This window comes from Coregonus clupeaformis, chromosome 36 (genome assembly GCF_020615455.1).
Source record: "Coregonus clupeaformis isolate EN_2021a chromosome 36, ASM2061545v1, whole genome shotgun sequence".
NCBI classification, from domain to species: Eukaryota; Metazoa; Chordata; class Actinopteri; order Salmoniformes; family Salmonidae; genus Coregonus; species Coregonus clupeaformis.
In genome coordinates this window covers 2,483,230-2,500,141 of record NC_059227.1, presented here as the reverse complement: position 1 = coordinate 2,500,141, position 16,912 = coordinate 2,483,230, and the positions used below count along the sequence as shown (strand labels likewise).

At 42.5% G+C, this 16,912-nt stretch overlaps 1 protein-coding gene across 6 annotated transcripts in view; it reads right to left on the bottom strand.

Moving 5' to 3' along the window:
- Positions 1-1,212: 1,212 nt before the first annotated feature.
- The window catches only part of stxbp5a (syntaxin binding protein 5a (tomosyn)), a 151,906-nt gene continuing 136,206 nt past the window's right edge, over positions 1,213-16,912 (bottom strand). For 2 of the 6 annotated variants that reach the window (XM_041864967.2, XM_041864968.2), the window contains exons 19-27: positions 16,056-16,115; positions 12,251-12,301; positions 11,035-11,085; positions 7,638-7,919; positions 7,047-7,419; positions 6,672-6,837; positions 6,449-6,560; positions 4,717-4,937; positions 1,213-4,517 (exon numbers count right to left, since the gene is read on the bottom strand). In XM_041864967.2, coding sequence (XP_041720901.2) covers positions 4,476-4,517; positions 4,717-4,937; positions 6,449-6,560; positions 6,672-6,837; positions 7,047-7,419; positions 7,638-7,919; positions 11,035-11,085; positions 12,251-12,301; positions 16,056-16,115 — 1,358 coding nt within the window. In that variant the 3' untranslated portion in view covers positions 1,213-4,475. The remainder of the gene's footprint in view (positions 4,518-4,716; positions 4,938-6,448; positions 6,561-6,671; positions 6,838-7,046; positions 7,420-7,637; positions 7,920-11,034; positions 11,086-12,250; positions 12,302-16,055; positions 16,116-16,912) is intronic. The other 4 variants (XM_041864969.2, XM_041864970.2, XM_041864971.2 and 1 more) reach the window with 2 other exon arrangements.

Genomic DNA, 16,912 nt, shown 5'->3' with positions numbered 1-16,912 from the left:
TAGTTTGTGACGCCACCATGTTTGTTTTTTCACGTCAACCAAAGATAATAAGAGGAGACAAGATGAGTTTGGTCTGTTCACAGTATGCATTTTGAAGGGGGCGTGTCATCTACGATCATTCACTTCCCTTCATTCACTTCCGGAAGTTTACTCGTTACACCTCATTTTGTTATAACATCTTTGGTCTAACAAACGTTGACACCCAGAATCCATTGTATAATGTCAACAATGGTGCCACACATAGCTGTAAATAGCTTAGCATTAGCTCATCATAATCAGTACAACCTTCAAAAAGTATTTTACACACATCATAGGTGTCCATTACAATCTATGCATTAATTGGAATGCATGATTTGTCACCAGTACTTGAAAACATGTGAATAAAACTGTAAATACATTATGCTCCATACATACTACAGTAAAAACGACAACAGAAAATAAGGCATTTACTTTGATAGGAACGCACACATGTCCAAAGTTATTATTTGTAAGGAAAACAACAATGAAGGCAATGCGAGCACCAGCCAGAAAATGTGCCACAGGGAAAATGTTTATGCAAGACTGCGCAAATATCTGCTTACCTGATCTGTGGAAACACTGGGGAAGTGCTTGGGCTCTCCTCGAAGAGAGAAGTTTGTGCAGCTCAGTAAAGCCTCAAACATAAATTGTCTGCAGCAGTGAAATGGGCTACTTCTTTGCGAATTAATGAGGAGGCAGAACCCACCTCAATTCAAACTGTTGTTAGAAAATAAAACTTGTTCGAAAATAATTTGAAAACTGAAACATAGCCTATAGATAATTAGCAGGCAGCGTGTCTTGGTTTGTGGACAACGTGGGTTAACTGTCCTGTTGCTTAACAATCACATTTTGGAACAGTGAGCGCATTCTGACATCAAGTGCATAAAAAAACTCACACCGTTAGAGATGTTTGGAAGGTTAATATTAGTTTTTAATTCCGATTTTTCAGTGGGCGCTGCAGCACCCTCAGCACCCCTACTTTCTGCGGCTATTCTTTTAGATACCCCAGATGGCATATTAATGCTGTAAGACGATGGCTTTGGCCTTCTCAAATGAGTACTCAAACAAATTCCTCTGCGTTAATATACTTATTTGAGCAATAACCGTATGAAAGAAGCAGCACTACCCTGCAAAATATGACATATTATCTTAGGCTTCATGATGGACATGGAGAATAAACCACCACCAAAGGTCTGCATTTTTTTCCACTTTTATTTTCCATTGCACAGTCATTTCTATCTACATAATTTCTAAATTGTTTGTGGCAGCAGATAAAGTCATAAACATCCATGTGAAATTTGCATAAAACTGTACAAGAAAATTGGCTACAATGAGAAAATACTGCAACCCACTGATAACTGTTAAATCCAGGACAGACATTGCATTATGGCAGACAGACTCCCTCTTGTAAATTAGTATGAATCATACCAGGTAAGAAGAATACTGCATACTGAGTGTGGACAAGAAACAACTCACTCACAGACAACAAAAAACACAGAGAATCTAACAGAAAAAGAAAAGACAGCTAGAAGGGAAGGGAAGGACCTCAATCATAGACTAGTTTTTTTCCTGAAGTATTTTTTTATCCTTGGACGATTGAAGCAGGGCTACCTACCGACATCCACACAACAATGCATACTAGAACACAGAGAAGGAGACCAAACCTGTTAGTTAGTATCACCAAAATTAGCCACTTGGAAGTTTAACCAGAGTAGGAGAATGCATTAGAAGATGAGCGCGGGAGAGCTGAAGCATGATGTATGCAGACTGAGACACTGAACATGCGAGGCCGGTCTATGATGGAGCCACATTACACAGAGGTTACATCATCCTGCTGATGCAGACATCCTCTAGTTACCGTGGTTACTGAGTTGTTTCTTTTTTCTTTTTTTTTCTTTTTTCTTGGTGATTTCCCACAATTGATTGGACACAGATTGCTTGGTCATGGAAATCAAGTATTTCAGACAAGAAAGACATTGTCGATCATATAGCACAAAAAATGTCAAAGAACAATGTACAACTAAAAATAGGAAAGGAAAAGACCACAAAGTTGAAAATTTAAAGTAGACTCAGCGATATGACATAGACGCAGAAAGTAAACGGCATAGTGGGTCAATTTCCGCAACAACTAAGAGCGTTGAAGCACGATGCTCAACTTCTCCGCTATTTTGGCACCCTGGCTACCATGCTGTAACAGTGTGAAGCGAACCCACGCACATGCGCTGATACTGTGTGATTGTGTGAGAGCGAAGTCTTGCATCTCGCTCATCTCAATATCTGCTGTGCTGCTCATGGCAACGTCTACCTTTTAAAGATACTGTGCTGGTCAAAGGCTGTTTTAGAAGTTAGCCAAATACCACTTTAAAACTTTTATGAAGGGCACAATGTTGTGAATACAATAGTTGTGTTCCATTCTGAAAACTTGCTACCATCACTAGTGGCCTCACAGTTGAGTTACTGTCATCTTGCTCCAACCTAACCAGCCATCTCCTATCAGGAAGAGTCGAAAAGGTCTTAGGGAAGGAAGAATGTCTTCAGAATGGAACCTAGCCCAGTGACTGAGTCAGAATGCACAGTTCCCAAGGCCCTGTATAGACACACCTAGGCCTATTGTATTTCAATTAGTGAAACACCTGGAATGCCAAGTTGAGTAATAGAACAATGAAACGGAAGCTAAAGTAACTCTTTGGCGTCAGAAAAAATATGGCAGCTGTCCTTGTGTCGCTTGCTTGAGCAACGTCAAACACTTTTCAATTGGTTTTAGATTGTCAAACTATTTACCTATTTACAACAGAATGGTAGAGAAGCCTGGCAGAACATTGAAGGAGACACAAATGAGAGTTTTCACCAATGAAATGGGGACAGAAACAGATCTCTAAACAAAGGACGGTTCCGACACACCACACATATAGCAGCGTCTCTTACACTTCAATCAATAAAATGTGAATTAATAGACCACTCACAAAGTTATTTTATGGACAATTCTCAAAAAAACAGGTTTCTGTCTTCAAAAACGTATGACTTTGCCTGAATGTACATATACAGTCCTGCATAAATGAACACACACAAATAGGTTTTATTCCCATGTGTATATACTGTAGTAATCTCCAAGTTTACGTGCACTTCAGGATCACGTCCATACAGTATTACTCCTGAAAACCAATTCAATAGGTCTGGATACACCAGCAGTGTATAGGCCTACTGTAACACTGACATAATTCACACAGAGTCACTATTAAACCCAAACTGTAGTAGATGTTAATGGCATGAAGAGGTCAGTGAGGAAGGTACCATTTACATGTCAAATTAAACACTTCAGGGTGAGGAGACACTGACAGTCTTGCTTGTAGAGTTCTGATCTTGCTTCTAGATTTCTGATGTGTGTGTGTGTGTGTGTGTGTGTGTGTGACACCTGATATGACAAATTATTGATGGTGACGTGTACTGATCTGAATGATAAATCTATGTATTTTGTATCCATGCCCTCTTTTTGAATCCAGCCCTTTTTATAAGGATAAATGAATGGGAGTTTGACAAAGCCACAAAACATACTGGCAACATGTCCAAATAAAAATATATCATAATTCACAACGTTCACGACAATTAAGAAAAAATTAAAATAGATTTCAAGTAAAACAGACTGAGCATAAAACAAACGATAAACAAGAGGAAAGATAAATTAATACATGTATAATACAGTTGGGAACAATACAAAAACAGTGAATCCATATGATGAGGAGAGTCTAGTTGGATCAAGGAGAGAGGATCCAGTGTACATTGGAATGACTTGCTTTTTTTTTATCCTGCAACTCTCTGCATAGAGGCGGCTGTCACTATGACATCACATCCTGTGACTTTGAGTAGAGCTTCTTTTGCCCACCACCAGTTTCGCTTCACCTGTGAAGTTGTCCTCTTGTTGTTTTGCACTTGACAGTTGGAAGTGAATACAGTGTTGATCATTTATATAGATTTATGTATATATAATTCTGTATATATTTTATTTTTCCTCTTTTTCCATTTTGAGATTTTTTTTGTAGTCGTTGTTTCTTCATTGTTAATTTTTTTTCTCTCAGTTGTGTCTGTTTTTGTCTTTAGTATACTGGTCCCAGATTGGTTGGAGCAGAGATGACGGCACAGAACATTTTGGCGAATGAGGATGAGGGAACCCCAGAGCTCCAGCCAACTGGCAGGCCACAGAGGGGAAAACAAACAAACAAAAGACAACAATAAAGAGGACACCTTTTTTTCTCAGTTTGTCCTTCTCTCCAGTCCGTTCCTCAGTTGAAATCTTATGACTGAGGTAAATACAGTATACAACCTTGTGCTAGGGAAGAGTATCCCACGTGTCCAGCGAAGGAAGGACAGATGGAAGGAGAGATGGATGGAGAGATGGAGGAGGGGGGCATGTAGAGTCTGGATGAAACTGTGTCCATTTGGCTCTGCTCCCCTCTTTCAGATCAGAACTGGTACCACTTCTTGTCTTTGCACTTCAGCATCATCTGTGGAAAGACGGGAAAATGGAAAGCTAGTGTTACAGAAAACTCACCTTTGTCTCCCTCTAGGGGCTATACATGACACTTTTGTGTTACTAGGCCTACAAGCAGTATCTTCTAGGAGTACAGGATGAAGTTGCTCCTAGATACTGATCTAAGATCAGTTTAATTTTTTGTCTCACAATGTAACGTCTCTCTTTCTTACGTCGTGGGCGTGTTTGCCAAAGGAGTCGGCGCTGGCCAGCATGGCGGCCGTCCTCTCGTCCAGCTCGCCCAATTTCTGCCCTCTCTCGTCCAGCGCTATCCGGGCACGCGCCAGGTCCGCCACCACGCCCGAGGCTGCCCCCTTCATTCCCTCCAGGCCCTGAGGACCCGGGATGTGCTGGGCAAGGCCACGGGACGCTTTACCCGCCTGCGTCTCACCAACTGAAAAGAAAAAAAAATCCAGAAAATCACATTGTAGGATTTTTAATGAATTTATTTGCAAATGATGGTGGAAAATAAGTATTTGGTCAATAACAAAAGTTTCTCAATACTTTGTTATATACCCTTTGTTGGCAATGACACAGGTCAAACGTTTTCTGTAAGTCTTCACAAGGTTTTCACACACTGTTGCTGGTATTTTGGCCCATTCCTCCATGCAGATCTCCTCTAGAGCAGTGATGTTTTGGGGCTGTCGCTGGGCAACACAGACTTTCAACTCCCTCCAAAGATTTTCTATGGGGTTGAGATCTGGAGACTGGCTAGGGCACTCCAGGACCTTGAAATGCTTCTTACGAAGCCACTCCTTCATTGCCCGGGCGGTTTGGGATCATTGTCATGCTGAAAGACCCAGCCACTTTTCATCTTCAATGCCCTTGCTGATGGAAGGACCACTCAAAATCTCACGATACATGGCCCCATTCATTCTTTCCTTTACACGGATCAGTCGTCCTGGTCCCTTTGCACAAAAACAGCCCCAAAGCATGATGTTTCCACCCCCATGCTTCACAGTAGGTATGGTGTTCTTTGGATGCAACTCAGCATTCTTTGTCCTCCAAACACGACGAGTTGAGTTTTTACCAAAAAGTTCTATTTTGGTTTCATCTGACCATATGACATTCTCCCAATCCTCTTCTGGATCATCCAAATGCACTCTAGCAAACTTCAGACGGGCCTGGACATGTACTGGCTTAAGCAGGGGGACACGTCTGGCACTGCAGGATTTGAGTCCCTGGCGGCGTAGTGTGTTACTGATGGTAGGCTTTGTTACTTTGGTCCCAGCTCTCTGCAGGTCATTCACTAGGTCCCCCCGTGTGGTTCTGGGATTTTTGCTCACCGTTCTTGTGATCATTTTGACCCCACGGGTGAGATCTTGTGTGGAGCCCCAGATCGAGGGAGATTATCAGTGGTCTTGTATGTCTTCCATTTCCTAATAATTGCTCCCACAGTTGATTTCTTCAAACCAAGCTGCTTACCTATTGCAGATTCAGTCTTCCCAGCCTGGTGCAGGTCTACAATTGTGTTTCTGGTGTCCTTTGACAGCTCTTTGGTCTTGGCCATAGTGGAGTTTGGAGTGTGACTGTTTGAGGTTGTGGACAGGTGTCTTTTATACTGATAACAAGTTCAAACAGGTGCCATTAATACAGGTAACGAGTGGAGGACAGAGGAGCCTCTTAAAGAAGAAGTTACAGGTCTGTGAGAGCCAGAAATCTTGCTTGTTTGTAGGTGACCAAATACTTATTTTCTACCATAATTTGCAAATAAATTCATTAAAAATCCTACAATGTGATTTTCTGGATTTTTTCTCCTCAATTTGTCTGTCATAGTTGACGTGTACCTATGATGAAAATGACAGGCCTCTCTCATCTTTTTAAGTGGGAGAACTTGCACAATTGGTGGCTGACTAAATACTTTTTTCCTCCACTGTATGTACATTCTGTGTATGTGTCACTCACATAGTTCCTCTCTGTCCAGGGAAGTTGCTCCTCCCCCAAAAAGGCCCTTGAAGAATCCTCGGTTGGGAGCCTCCGGGGTCTCCACTGGTGTGAACAATTCTCCCAGCATCTCCTGAAACACGCACATACACACGTAAATACACGTATGTTGATTGTATGTGTGTGTTTGCGTGCATGCGTGCGCGCCTGAGTTCTTGTGTGGGCGTATTTGTGTGGTCCTGACCTGCAGGTTCTCGCAGGTCTCCTGGCTGTATGTGATCCTCTGTATCTCAGTGGGGGAGGTGAGGTACATGGCCTGGCCCAGGTTGGTGAAGCAGAAGGTCCGGGCTATCCGCATGTCTGTCAGCGGCAGGTAGTTTACATCCAGCAACGGTCTGAGCCCCGGCAGACTGCAGACAAAGAGGGAGACCACATACAACACAGTGTTACTCAAACACAACAACATTCTACTGGGCGTGTCTAGAAAAGGAACGTTTCATCTAGAAACGTTCAGTCTAACCTTAGTATTCGATAAGCTATTGTAATATAGGTATTATCAATTAGCTTTAGTGTATGTAGCTCTCTGACCTGTGTGTGTTTGTATGGCTCACTGACTCACCTGAGGGTCATGATGTGTCCGTTAGCACAGAAGCAAGCCACACAGTTCCCTATGTTCATCTGGACCACGTCAGCCCTCAGGACGAACGATGTCTCTGTGATGCTGTGTTTGAATATGCAGTTCTGGGAGGGCAGTGCTATGACCTTAGCCTGTTTCTCAGAGCACACCACCGCATACTGGCTCTCCTGCAGCTCCTGGGAGGTGGAGGGCGACACAGAGACCGGGCGGCGTTTACGGCCTTTGTCTCGCTCCTCACTGTCGGCGCCCACAGCGTTGGGCTCGTACCACGGCTCGAAGGCAGGGGGGAGGAAGGTGCCCGTGTTGTCCAGGAAGGCCATCCTCAGGATACTGCCCTTCAGACGCCCCAGGGTACCTGGACAGATAGGGGGGATTGAGATGTTGGTGCGTTGAAAATATATCTACGTATTATCAAACTTTTGGTATGTAGATTATGTGTAGAGCGGGATGTAATGTGTGTACAGAAACATGCAAACATATAGCAAAGAGTTGTTAGCATGCCTTACGTATTCATTTGCATACTCACACAATCACACTCCCACTCATCCATTTACACATAACCCAGACACCCACCGCTAGGCAAGACGATGACGGGCTGCAGTAGTCTCTGTTCCCCAGCAGGGGGCAGGTTGAGGGCCACAGCCAGCACTGTGCCCAGGGAGGTGCCCACGTACAGGCAAGGTGTGATGGTGCTGTCCCCCTTCCGGGCGAACGTCTCACAGAAGTGGAAGGAGGTGATGGCCTCGCGTGCCTCCTTGTCAATGGAGGTGACGGAGGAGGAGCGTGAACGGCTGAAGGAGTTGTCCCGGTGGTCTAGTGGGTTGGCACCCCGTGGAGGACATACAGACAGGAGGACAGTAGAGGAGAGGGCACAGAGAGGTAAAGCACCCACACACACAGAGAGAGAATACACACAATACACAAACATACAGTACCTGAATACTGTAAACAACAGCTGTATGGTTGGTAGACTGCAGTTGGAATCTGACAAACAACATTGCGGTTAAAACATTATTGTATCACTAAGCTAAAATAGCAATTACACTCGGGAGCAGCAAACAGTGAGCAGACGTTCATTTTATACAGGTCTAAAACAGCTTTTGAAATGTAGTAAAATAGCTGTAAAATAACTTTATCAGTTGATGACCAGATGTACTGTATCTTTTTTAAGTAGAAAAAACTGTGGGGAAAACCTTTTTCCTTACGTGGCAAACTTAGAGTTTGAGGTCCAGATGGGTAAGAATGAATATAAAACTTTTATCTGTGGAGCAGATGGAACTCATAAAATTAAGAGTCGGCACATAGAGAACATTTGGCATGTAGGAAAGAGACCCATGGGAAGATTTCACTGAAACTTTACAACTTTGTACTTGTCTTATTTTATTTATCAGTTAAAAACAACTCACCCATCATCAAAATCTTAAACGAGGTGTCAATATAATACGCTAATACAGTCTTATTAGTCTTAATAACTACTTGTGAGTTGCTAATGATTAAGTTAATAAGAATTAATGGGATGATGAATTAACAAAATTTTATAAATAATGTATAAACACTTAGTTAGTGTGTTATATGTCGACACCTCAAAAAATATTTTACCAGTCTATCATATCCCTGCATCAGACAGATTTGGCATATTCGATAAGGTGCTGACCCAATACCCCTCTCTTTCCCATCTAAGGGTTTCTGCCATTTGGGCATCCTAGGAAGGTAATTGTGCTTTTCGATTTGGGTAAACTGTTCAGATAAAAACAAAATTAAAGAAGGACGTTTTGTTCTGTCGTTGCATCTGTCGGTCACCTATAAGAAAACGTTTGATCTTTTGGAAAGGACTAATCACAAAAGAAACAAGTAGAGATACAGAAAAGGGGAAGAGAAAGCTGAACACACACACATACACAGAAAGCTCTATTGCAACAGTGTGCTGGTTAGTTTAGCGTAGCAATTTGTAAAATATCCAACCAAAAAGTGCTGTAGTAGAACTTTTGGTAAGCTCTCTACAAAAAAAGGTGCTGTATGTCTGTCCTCTCCCACTCTTATCTCCAGGTTTATCTCAAGAAGTAGCAGATAGACTACCAAATGATGATTGTTAGTTAGTCTGAATATGGAAATCCATAGGACACATCTATCCTTTTGGTAGTCATGAGTCCATCAACAGGGCTTTTTGCCAACCCTAGTGCAATATACAGTGGGGAGAACAAGTATTTGATACACTGCCGATTTTTCAGGTTTTCCTACTTACAAAGCATGTAGAGGTCTGTAATTTTTATCATAGGTACACTTCAACTGTGAGAGACGGAATCTAAAACAAAAATCCAGAAAATCACATTGTAAGATTTTTAAGTAATTAATTTGCATTTTATTGCATGACATAAGTATTTGATACATCAGAAAAGCAGAACTTAATATTTGGTACAGAAACCTTTGTTTGCAATTACAGAGATCATACGTTTCCTGTAGGTCTTGACCAGGTTTGCACACACTGCAGCAGGGATTTTGGCCCACTCCTCCATACAGACCTTCTCCAGATCCTTCAGGTTTCGGGGGCTGTCGCTGGGCAATACGGACTTTCAGCTCCCTCCAAAGATTTTCTATTGGGTTCAGGTCTGGAGACTGGCTAGGCCACTCCAGGACCTTGAGATGCTTCTTACGGAGCCACTCCTTAGTTGCCCTGGCTGTGTGTTTCGGGTCGTTGTCATGCTGGAAGACCCAGCCACGACCCATCTTCAATGCTCTTACTGAGGGTAGGAGGTTGTTGGCCAAGATCTCGCGATACATGGCCCCATCCATCCTCCCCTCAATACGGTACAGTTGTCCTGTCCCCTTTGCAGAAAAGCATCCCCAAAGAATGATGTTTCCACCTCCATGCTTCACGGTTGGGATGGTGTTCTTGGGGTTGTACTCATCCTTCTTCTTCCTCCAAACACGGCGAGTGGAGTTTAGACCAAAAAGCTCTATTTTTGTCTCACCAGAACACATGACCTCCCATTCCTCCTCTGGATCATCCAGATGGTCATTGGCAAACTTCAGACGGGCCTGGACATGCGCTGGCTTGAGCAGGGGGACCTTGCGTGCGCTGCAGGATTTTAATCCATGACAGCGTAGTGTGTTACTAATGGTTTTCTTTGAGACTGTGGTCCCAGCTCTCTTCAGGTCATTGACCAGGTCCTGCCGTGTAGTTCTGGGCTGATCCCTCACCTTCCTCATGATCATTGATGCCCCACGAGGTGAGATCTTGCATGGAGCCCCAGACCGAGGGTGATTGACCGTCATCTTGAACTTCTTCCATTTTCTAATAATTGCGCCAACAGTTGTTGCCTTCTCACCAAGCTGCTTGCTTATTGTCCTGTAGCCCATCCCAGCCTTGTGCAGGTCTACAATTTTATCCCTGATGTCCTTACACAGCTCTCTGGTCTTGGCCATTGTGGCGAGGTTGGAGTCTGTTTGATTGAGTGTGTGGACAGGTGTCTTTTATACAGGTAACGAGTTCAAACAGGTGCAGTTAATACAGGTAATGAGTGGAGAACAGGAGGGCTTCTTAAAGAAAAACTAACAAGTCTGTGAGAGCCGGAATTCTTACTGGTTGGTAGGTGATCAAATACTTATGTCATGCAATAAAATGCAAATTAATTACTTAAAAATCATACAATGTGATTTTATGGATTTTTGTTTTAGATTCCGTCTCTCACAGTTGAAGTGTACCTATGATAAAAATTACAGACCTCTACATGCTTTGTAAGTAGGAAAACCTGCAAAATCGGCAGTGTATCAAATACTTGTTCTCCCCACTGTATGTATACAAACTACATAAGGTTATATTCATGGATAGTAACCTAAATATGGAACTCATATTATTCCCTTGAGATGCTCATATCGTGAGACCATTTGGACTTGAGGATACAGTGAAGTCCAGTTTTTCTAAAAAAATAATTAAGAAAAGCAAAATTGTAAACACGAAGTTAAGGCTTACCCAAGTCTGGCTTTAGCTCAGTAGGCAAGCTTAATTTCCGAGACATCTTTGCTGGAAAAAAGAGAACATCCCTCTTTACAAACACACCTAAGCTAACACGACAGGCCATGCAAAGCTAGCTAGGAGCTAGGAGTTGGGAGCTAGCAGCTAGGACTGGGCTGTGGTTGTGCTTATAGCGTTACTATACATACACATAAGCTTAGACAAAAGCTTTGGCTTTGGTATAACTGTTGGGCATTGCTTCATTGTGCTTCAGGGGAGGCAAAATGCTTTAGAATGAAATAGGAAGGAAGCATTAGAGCATCAGAGGAAGACAACTCTGTTGAATCAAAGATGAATGCTGGAACGGACAAAATAACAACAAGGAAGTAAGCTGTCATATGTCGCACACACAGTGCCCTGGAAGAGAGGAATCATAAGAAGATACACATTCATTCAGAACCCCTCACCACAGGAGCATGCACCGAGGACAGGAAGGAAACAGGAAACAGGAAGTGAGCAGGAAGTGAGCATGATGGAAGAAGGCAGTGGAAGGACAGTACAGTACAATCAGAGAAGGTGTATCTCTGGTGGGGCCTACAAGGCACTGTTAGCTAGGTAGTCAGAACTACGTTAACTTTTGGAGCCTCCTGAGCTTATTACAGTCCATTTATATTCCTTATTAACTAATGTTAGAGACACCTTGCACACAGAATTTGTCTTGTAAGCAAAGACAGCACTTCTTAAACTGATAATGTCCCCTAAATCTATGAGGTAGAGAATGATAGTGAATTTAAACCTTGCTGCAAAGTCAACGGTGTTGGACAGACAGAAGACAGAGTTGGACAAGAACAGATTGACTACAAATAGACTGCTGTGATGTCATAACTACAGACAGACAGACAGCCAATCAGGAGCGGGGGTGAAGGTGGAACAATCGTTGAGGCTGATAAGGACATTTGCCACAGGCACATTTCACGACGTGACATTCGTGCTACAAACATGTAGCATGCAATGGAGGTCTAGGGTATACCGTTCTAAGTGTGTCTCTGTGTGGGTGTGTGCATGTTATTTTAGTTTTATTCTAAGTCAAACAGTGATTCAGTGCCACTGAGGTGACTATGAAACAGAGACAGAGACAGGTTGCTAGAAGAAAACAGGGGCGGACACCTTATTTTATACAGTGTACTATCCCTGACCAAACTACTCCAGGGTTGAAGTCTTTGGCCACTCTTACCTCCTCTACCCCCACCTCCATTGTAGAATTGCTGATGGTTTGACGCCAACACTTTTGAGAGGAAGTAGATAAACGTGAAGTTAGAAACATCCTGGTACTTTACCATACCGCCTACCAGTCACTGTTCCCGAAATGTGTCCATTCGTGGAAGGACTGTTTTTCGTCTTGTTATCATTGTAACACGTAAACCAATTGGTAGCAGTTTTCCTCAATCTTCAGTTTCAACAATACCTGGGTGCATGCAGAATATTTGTTGACATAGTGTACATTTTTGCTCAGACTACTTATTTTCTTAGCGGCACAAATCTATAAAGCCTTGTTGACTCTCCCGACGACTCTATAATCTTAATTAGGAGGAGACATATGCTCAAGGCAAGACTGGATATCAGATATGCCATCCTCATAAATAGCAGGTGAACTGAGGCAGTGTCTAGCTAGCAACACCAGATGTTGGGGGTTGGCGTAGTTGACTGAACACCTGGAACATTGCTAGAAGTAGGACTTCAGTCTTGGGACAACTTATTTTTTTCTGTGTGACCTTTTAAAAATCAGCTCAGCTCTGTGTTTTAGCCCCAATGTCTGTGTGTTAATGTCAAGCTCCCAGTAATAAGATGGAACTGGGTTGTTCTCTCATTAGCATGCCTCGTCACCTCAAATGCTAATTTAGCAAACCGAGAATAATCATCCAGGGCAGGGCATCGAGGAAGCACCTTGTCTTGACAGTAACTGTGGAGGGGACTAGAACGATTTGTTTGTGCAAATCTAACAAAGGGCAGATGTTTGAAAAGTGTTGTTTGTTGTTGACCTGTGTATGACCATGTTCCATATACTTTAGATAATAAATACAGATGTAGTTTGTCAACAATCTATAATTGAATCTGCATCTCCTAGCTACATGATCAGATCTCACCTGGAACTCACAGGAAGGTTTTCAGTTTCATTTAATTTCTAGATCTGAAAATGCCACAGCATTATATGAATAAAACCAACTGGCAAGGAAACTACTACATCAGGTCCTATAAACGTCCAAACGAAATATGAGGTCTGGAAGACACAGACAAAATCCTAGATAGAAAAAAAATGTATCTTGGCAAATCGTAGAATGGTAGAAAAAGAATTTTTCTCATTTTAATGGGATTATTGAGGTTGTCCAAGATTGTGAAGGTCCATATAAACTAACCCTCCTTATAAACTAATATCCTATTTGGTAGGAATCAATACATTTCTATCTTGGACTGACCTCAGAGTACTTATTCACTAATTCAGTGAGTTTTATGGTCCTTAACTGTCTAGGCAATTCAGAATCATAGCGGCCACTCCACAGTTTACTGCTTATGTCCCAGGTTTTGATAAAACATCTTAAAACTGCCAAAATCAATCAAATTTATTTTTTATGCTTATTTCTATTTTATTGAAAGTATGAAGTGTCAGTACACAACTGAGACCTGTAAAAAAAGAATTATTTAAACCCAAAAACCTCCAGTTGTAACTTCACCCTTCAATAAAGTCTGCCTGAAATCAAACTTTCAGTCAGAGAATTGTAACACTTTTGGTTTTATAGAAAAGGTTCCCACATCCAAAGGTGTGAGTGTGACATCTCAGAGAGAACCATATTTACCAATAGCAGCCAAATCTCGCTCATGCATTCTAATAGAATTACATGCAAATACACTATATACACTACCATTCAAAAGTTTGGGGTCACATAGAAATGTCCTTGTTTTCGAAAGAAAAACATTTTTTTTGTCCATTACAATAACATCAAATTGATCAGAAATACAGTGTAGACATTGTTAATGTTGTAAATGGCTATTGTAGCTGGAAACGGCAGATTTTTTATGGGATATCTACATAGGCGTACAGAGGCCCATTATCAGCAACCATCAGTCCTGTGTTCCAATGGCACGTTGTGTTTGCTAATCCAAGTTTATCAATTGAAAAGGCTAATTGATCATTAGAAAACCCTTTTGCGATTATGTTAGCACAGCTGAAAACTGTTGTGCTGATTAAAGAAGCAATACAACTGGCTTTCTTGAGACTACATTACATTTACATTTTAGTCATTTAGCAGACGCTGTTATCCAGAGCGACTTACAGTTAGTGAGACCATACATTATTATTTTTTTTAATTTTTTTATACTGGCCCCCTGTGGGAATCGAACCCACAACCCTGGCATTGCAAACGCCATGCTCTACCAACTGAGCTACATCCCTGCCGGCCATTCCCTCCCCTACCCTGGACGACGCTGGGCCAATTGTGAGCCGCCTCATGGGTCTCCCGGTCACGGCCGGCTACGACAGAGCCTGGATTCGAATCAGGATCTCTAGTGGCACAGCTAGCACTGTGATGCAGTGCCTTAGACCACTGCGCCACTCGGGAGACTAGATGAGTATCTGGAGCATCAGCAATTGTGGGTTCGATTACAGGCTCAAAATGGCCAGAAACAAATAACTTTCTTCTGAAACTCATCAGTCTATTCTTGTTCTGAGAAATGAAGGCTATTCCATGCGAGAAATTGCCAAGAAACTGAAGATCTTGTACAACGCTGTGTACTACTCCCTTCACAGAACAGCGCAAACTGGCTCTAACCAGGAATAGAGTGGGAGGCCCCGGTGCACAACTGCGCAAGAGGACAAATACATTAGTGTCTAGTTTAAGAAACAGACGCCTCACAGGTCCTCAGCTGGCAGCTTCATTAAATAGTACCTCCGGGATACTGATCTTCTAGCCAGAGTTGCAAAGAAAAAGCCATATCTCAGACTAGCCAATAAAAAGAAAAGATTAAGATGGACAGTCTGAGATATGGCTTTTTCTTTGCAACTCTGCCTAGAAAATCAGTATCCCGGAGTCGCCTCTTCACTGTTGACATTGAGACTGGTGTTTTGCGGGTACTATTTAATGAAGCTGCCAGTTTCTCGCATGGAATAGCCTTCATTTCTCAGAACAAGAATAGACTGACGAGTTTCAGAAGAAAGTTATTTGTTTCTGGCCATTTTGAGCCTGTAATCGAACCCACAATTGCTGATGCTCAAGAAACTCAACTAGTGTCAAGAAGGCCAGTTTTATTGCTTCTTTAATCAGCACAACAGTTTTTAGCTGTGCTAACATAATTGCAAAAGGGATTTCTAATGATCAATTAGCCTTTTAAAATGATAAACTTGGATTAGCAAACACAACGTGCCATTGGAACACTGGACTTATGGTTGCTGATAATGGGCCTCTGTACGCCTATGTAGATCTGCCATTACAAATCAGCCATTTCCAGCTACAATCGCCATTTACAACGTTAACAATGTCTCCACTGTATTTCTTTTTTTTTCAACAAGGACATTTCTAAGTGACCCCAAAATGTTGAACGGTAGTGTATATACAAAAATATGTGGACACCCCTTCAAATTAGTGGATTTTTTGGGAGCCAGGCCTAATCTTCCAACATCAGTGCCCGACCTCACTAATACTCTTGTGGCTGAATGGAAGCAAGTCCCCGCAGCAATGTTCCAACATCGAGTGGAAAGCCTTCCCAGAAGGCTGTTATAGCAGCAAAGGGGGGACCAACTCCATATTAATGCCCATCGACGAGCAGGTGTCCACATCCTTTTGGTCATGTAGTGTATGTACTACCTGTTGTTTACACTGAATTCATAATTTTCAGGTTAGGTCAATATACAGTCTTCAAGTGAATCATGCTTATTATCCACAACCCACCTGTTACTAAACAATGGGTTGTGGGTAAAGTCAGTAGGTGTTGTAACTGATGTGGGTACCAGTGTAACGCTAACTCTAATATGCTGAAAGACAGTTTACCTGAAGTGGGGGATTTGCAGCGGTCCTCCGAGGCAGAACTCTCGTTGATGTCACACAGACCTGTTGCAGAAGAGACAGACATTGCACAACATTAGATATCATTATCATCAAACAACAGATTACATGTACTCTGTCCCTTTCTGTTTGATAAGGATGTCATGATATGTAGGTTTAATTTGAGTATAGCGCCATTTTCTCTGTCTGCCAAAGAGACCAGAGCTGAAACAGACTAAACAGACTGCTATCCAAGCCATTGCCCTTGTGCTGTGCCATTGCCTCAGCCTTCCTGTACATAGAGACAGAAGGCCTAGTCCCAGACAGACAGACAGACCCAAGCCAGACTCTAATCCTGTGGGTAGGACAGACAGAACAGCTGGAGAAGTCATTACTGCTAAGACCCCACACTCTGACAGGTGCCAGCCCACTGCTAACCAAAGTCAATTACACCAGATGCTGCACACACACACACACACACACATACTTCTAATTTCCTCACCAAGCTGTTGCTAAGCCACGCAGGTTACAGAGTCAGTACACCACAGTGGTTATTGGCATTGATTTGGTGATGCTGGAGACTGTAGTACCATCACTGAACAAAAGGTGGCAGTATGTCATAATGCAGTCAGTGATGCTGCTGTCTGTCAATAACACCACAGCGCTGCACTGACAGGGTGTGTGTAGGAGGGATGGGGCGTTTATGTGTCTGAGTGTGTGTGTGCCAGCCAGGCACTACAGAGAGAAGATGATGTACTGAATCATCAAAAGAACAATTTAGATACCATTCAAAATCCTATCAAGGATTTGCAAAGATACAGAGACGGAGGAGAGGAGACAGAGAACATCATACAACATCGTCA